The sequence below is a fragment of the Esox lucius genome, chromosome 10, assembly GCF_011004845.1.
Source record: "Esox lucius isolate fEsoLuc1 chromosome 10, fEsoLuc1.pri, whole genome shotgun sequence".
NCBI classification, from domain to species: domain Eukaryota; kingdom Metazoa; phylum Chordata; class Actinopteri; order Esociformes; family Esocidae; genus Esox; species Esox lucius.
Window position 1 is genome coordinate 29,640,803 of NC_047578.1, and position 4,984 is coordinate 29,645,786.

Consider the following 4,984-nt stretch of genomic DNA (forward strand, 5'->3'; position numbering starts at 1 on the left):
TCAATACCCACTGGAAATAGCACAGTGGGGGATGTGACCCTGCCATGCGGCACAGTGATTGGAACATTACAGCGGATTGAGAGGATATTAGTGGAGCCTGGTAAAACAAATGAGCTAAGACAGACAATGATTCAAGCTACAACCACTCGAGAAAACGAGGTGACATCATCATTGTGGAATCCACCTGTCAATCTGGACCACCTGGAAGAGGGCCAACGAGAAATTGTTCAAAGAATGTTGTATGAGGAGTCTGCTGCCTTCAGCAGTGATCAGAATGACATTGGTTGCATACCCAGCTTGCAGATGCCAATCACACTTAAAGACAACATCCCGGTTCAGAGGGCGTACTCATCAGTGCCAAAACCCTTGTTTAACGAGGTGAAAAGCTACATACAAGATCTCTTAGCAAAAGGATGGATCATCAAATCAAAGTCACCATACACCGCTCCAGTAGTCTGTGTCCGCAAAAAGGATGGCAAACTGAGGCTCTGTGTTGATTACCGTCTCCTGAACAGGAAAACCATCCCTGACCATCACCCATTGCCTAGGATACAGGATCTGATTCTCGACCAAGGCAAAGCGTACCACCAGGGGTACATTGCAGAGGGATCCAGACACATGACAGCATTCGTCACACCCTGGGGGCTGTATGAGTGGGTCCAGATCCCCTTTGGGTTGTCCAATGCGCCTGCTGCCTTCCAACGCAGCATGGAAGAAATGCTTGACTCGCTCAGGGATGAGTGCTGCATCCCGTATCTAGATGACATCTTATGTTATGCAAAGTCCTTTGAGGAGCATGTGGAGAGTATTCATAGAGTGTTGAGGGCCCTCCAGTACCATGGTGTGAAGCTGAAACCTGGAAAGTGTGAAATCTTCCGGAGTGAGGTCAGGTACGTCTGACGGCTAGTGTCAGCAGAAGGAGTGCGGATAGATCCCAAGGATCTGGAGGCTGTCCGATCCTTAACAACCAGGACTCCTCAGACAGTGGGTGATGTAAGGAGTGCCTTCATTCAAGACTTTTCCAGAACAGCCAAACCCTTGTATGAACTACTACAGGCAAAACCTGGAACAATACAGGATACTCACAGCAGGAAGAAAGCTAGAGGCCCACAAGTCCCCTCCAGAACTCCAGTAGAATGGACCAGGAACCACCAACAGATCCTGGAGGAACTAATCGATATGTTAGCAAGCCCACCTATACTGGCATATCCAGACTTCAACTTACCCTTCACGCTGCACACTGACGCATCCGAAAGGGGTCTAGGGGCCATCCTTTACCAGCGACAAGACGGGAGGTTGAGATAGGATAATGGTAATAGGATATGGATCCAGAACATTGACAACAACAGAGAGAAACTACAGATTACACAGTGGTAAACTTTAGTTCCTGGCACTGAAGTAGGCGGTGTGCGAGAAGTTCCAGGACTACCTGTTCTACGCCCCACACTTCACGGTGTACACCGACAACAACCCCCTGACATACGTGATGAGTACAGCAAAACTCAACGCAGTAGGCCATCGGTGGGACGGGAGCTGTCTGATTTCTGGTTCGATGTCAAGTATCGACCAGGGAAGGTCAACATCGATGCAGACACTTTGTCTCGTCTCCCTCTGGACATTGAAGTATACACATCAGAGTGCACGGAAGGGTTACCCACAGGGGCAATACAAGCAGCATGGGAGGGCAGTCATGTGTCAAAAATGAAGGATGTGGCCTGGGTCACTGCCCTGTATATGTCTACGGGGAGGATGAGCCACGTCAACCCCCCACCTGGTTGCCGACATTAGAACCGGATGAACTGATTCAAGCCCAGAAAGAAGATTCTGTTATCTCTCAAGTGAGACAATGGAAGGAGGATGGTGTCACCCTCACAGACGAGATGAGAGGAGTTTTGACAGGAACCAACCAAAAGCTGATGTATGAGTGGAATAAGCTACATCTTGAGGGGGGACTCCTATATCGAAGAACGAGGGGGAGAAAACAGCTTGTCTTACCGAGCAAGTATAAAAAGCTGGCACTTGAACACCTCCATGACAAGGTGGGACACGTGGGTACAGAGCGAGTACTGAGCCTGGTGAGGGAACGGTTCTACTGGTCATACATGAAAGCTGAAGTGGAAGAATATGTTACCAGGAAGTGCCCATGCATAAAACAAAAGAAACCGACTGTACATGTTCGAGCGCCCATGGGTAGCATCACAACACACTTACCTATGGAGCTGGTCTATATTGACTACCTGCACCTGGAGCCGAGTCGTGGGGGGTATGAATATATCCTGGTCGTAATGGACCATTTCACAAGGTTCGCCCAAGCCTACCCAACCAAGAACAAGTCAGGGCGGACTGCAGCTGAATGCTTGTTCCGAGATTACATTCCATGCTTTGGATATCCGGCCAAGTTACATCACGACCAGGGCCGTGAGTTTGAGAATGAGCTTTTTCGCACTCTGCAACAGTTCGCTGGAATCGGCCACTCTCGAACGTCGCCATACCATCCCCAAGGAAACCCAGTCGAGAGGTTCAATCGGACCCTACTACAGATGTTGAGGACACTGGCAGACAAAGAAAAAGAAAGGTGGAAAGAGCACTTACCTCATATCGTGCATGCATACAACTGCACCCGGCACGAGTCCACTGGATACTCTCCCTTTTACCTGTTGTACGGACGGCATCCTCACCTTCCAGTATACCTGATCTTCGGCCTGGTGGAGCCAATGGACGGAGTCACTCCAAAGGGATATGCCAACCAGTGGGCGGCATGGATGGCTGAGGCATACAAGATTGCTGAAGGAAACAGTCGCCAAGCAAATGTGAGAGGGAAGGCTCAATATGACCGAAAGGCGAGAGGAGTGGTACTGAAAGTGGGAGACCGAGTGCTTGTCAGAAACCTTGGAGAACGAGGAGGTCCAGGGAAGTTACGATCCTACTGGGAAAAGGTGGTCTACGTGGTGAAGGGGCAGGTGTCTGATAACCCAGTTTATGTAGTCTCCCCTGAAAATGGTGACAGTAAGAAGACTAGAACACTACTACTACTGGTGAATGACTTACCTGTGGAGGCTCCTGCGACGGCATCCCCATCGACAAAACCTGAAAGACAGAAAAAGACAAGAGGTCGCTCACCCAACAGAGAAAACACCAGAGACAGTGACGTGACAGACTAAGATGAGGAAAGTATCGGAGGGGGATACTGGCTGAGAAACCCAGTTAGCTGGACAGGACCAATGACTAGCCATTTACCTGAGCAAGCATCTGTAAGAGAAGAGTTCAATCAAACACAAAGAAGGGAAGTATCAAGAACACTGGAAAAGTCACCAGAAAGAGAAACAAATACTGACCTGGTACCATCTGTGGAGGATGAGGTGGACGAGGAGAGGGAAACAGCTGCTTGTGTTGAGCCAGGGGGACTAGCAAGAGAGGCTGAAAGTCCAAGTGTGAGAGATGAAACTACAGTTAGAAGATCCACAAGAGAGAAAAGGCCACGACAGACCTACACTTATGACACGTTAGGTCAACCTGTGCTACAGCCACACCCAACACTCAATGCAGTGACAGCGTATACGATCACACATGCACCTGTCTGGGGTATAAATAGTTACGTACCACAAATTAGTTATACCAATTCATACACTCCCCACACATTACATGCCTTACAGTTTCACTGTGCCTGTGTGTTGATTGCACGTAAGTAAGAGGTGGACCATTGGAGCTTTTCTTATTTTTGTCAGGGAGAGTGTGATACACACAAAGTATGTATACAATTTTGTTTTTTTTCCCTTTTCTCAGTATGTAAATTGTCGAGGTAAATTATTACACTACTTTCTTTATTCAATGTTGAAATGCAAATTAACTAATGTATAGATACAAAAAAAAGGGACTTTTATTTTGACATTCTGGCTGGAGAGTCGTAAACGGAACAATGAACTGCGTATGCTCTCTCATATCTGCAGAGGAGCTGTGAAAGAGCAGACGCGACTCTCGTTTCTTTTCTTTGAATCCTGTTTTACAGATAACAGTAATCTGTCAGCTGGGTCTCCTGAGCCGGGGCCTGCAACATTATGCCAGGGGTCGAAAGATCATGTGTTATTGAACAAAACCTGTGTAGTTACGTCACAAAATATTTACTGTCTCAGGTTTTGAAAACCAGGTGCAACCAACGCCAACAACTTTGAATGAGTGGCATCACTTTGTTGCAAGTCAGCCTAGTTGGTAGTTACCCTAGAAATGTTCTATCCTATATGGCAGTAACTCAATATGCATCGGAATCTTTACTGAACAGCTTATTACCAATGTCAGTGCCAATGCCACAAGAGAATTTCAGCAGTGGCTTCGCAGGTTGGTTGCGGACTTTCATGTGGAACTATATGAGTTCCAATCCTGGTTAATATTTTCCAATTGAAACATGATTATTAATTGTTTTTAAATTATTCCTTTTGTTTAGAGCATCCTATGGCTCTGCCATAATCATCCAAATCATTATAATGGATGCATTGGTAAAAAAAAACATATTGGAGTGTAGAGATGGTCTGTCCAAGTCTTTTCAACACTGCATCAGACCAATGTCTCGAGTAGTATGGGCTGCTATGCACACCTGCTTGATATTTTTCCAAGCTTTTTAACATCATTCCGACACTTACTGAATTGGAACAACGTTCAGAAACATTTCTGGTCATGTGATGGCAGGTGTCTAAACACATGATATTGAATGAAACCAGTGTCGGTTGAATGTCTGACCCCTGACTGTCTCAGGTTTTGAAAACAAGTTTGCAACACCAACGACTTTAAATTAATTTTCAATTTGTTGCAAGAGATACATTTGTGAGATACTGAAAGATTGTGAGATTTAGCTGTGTGACAATTGTTTTAAGTTAGCCTGGTTAGTACTAACTCATTTTGAAGTGCTAGTTGCATAGGGCAGGTTTCTGACTAAAGCTCTAAACAGCTGATTTTGCAATTGAAGTAAAAATGTTTCGCTTTAACCTCCTAA

At 46.1% G+C, this 4,984-nt stretch overlaps 1 protein-coding gene across 1 annotated transcript; it reads left to right on the forward strand.

The window, feature by feature from the left end:
* Positions 1–234: 234 nt before the first annotated feature.
* On the forward strand, positions 235–3,161 carry LOC117594992 (uncharacterized protein K02A2.6-like). Its single transcript, XM_034294841.1, has 3 exons — positions 235–885; positions 1,403–1,521; positions 1,625–3,161. The coding sequence occupies exons 1-3, from the start codon at positions 235–237 to the stop codon at positions 3,159–3,161; spliced, it is 2,307 nt and encodes a 768-aa protein (XP_034150732.1).
* The last annotated feature ends 1,823 nt before the right edge of the window (positions 3,162–4,984 follow it).

Excerpts from the sequence above, each read along its gene's own strand:
- LOC117594992 (XM_034294841.1), top strand. The coding sequence starts at position 235 with ATGTTGTATGAGGAGTCTGCTGCCTTCAGCAGTGATCAGAATGACATT. Across the intron at positions 886-1,402 it reads GTGAAATCTTCCGGAGTGAG|GCGGTGTGCGAGAAGTTCCA; the intron begins GTCAGGTACGTC and ends GCACTGAAGTAG. Across the intron at positions 1,522-1,624 it reads CTCAACGCAGTAGGCCATCG|TATACACATCAGAGTGCACG; the intron begins GTGGGACGGGAG and ends TGGACATTGAAG.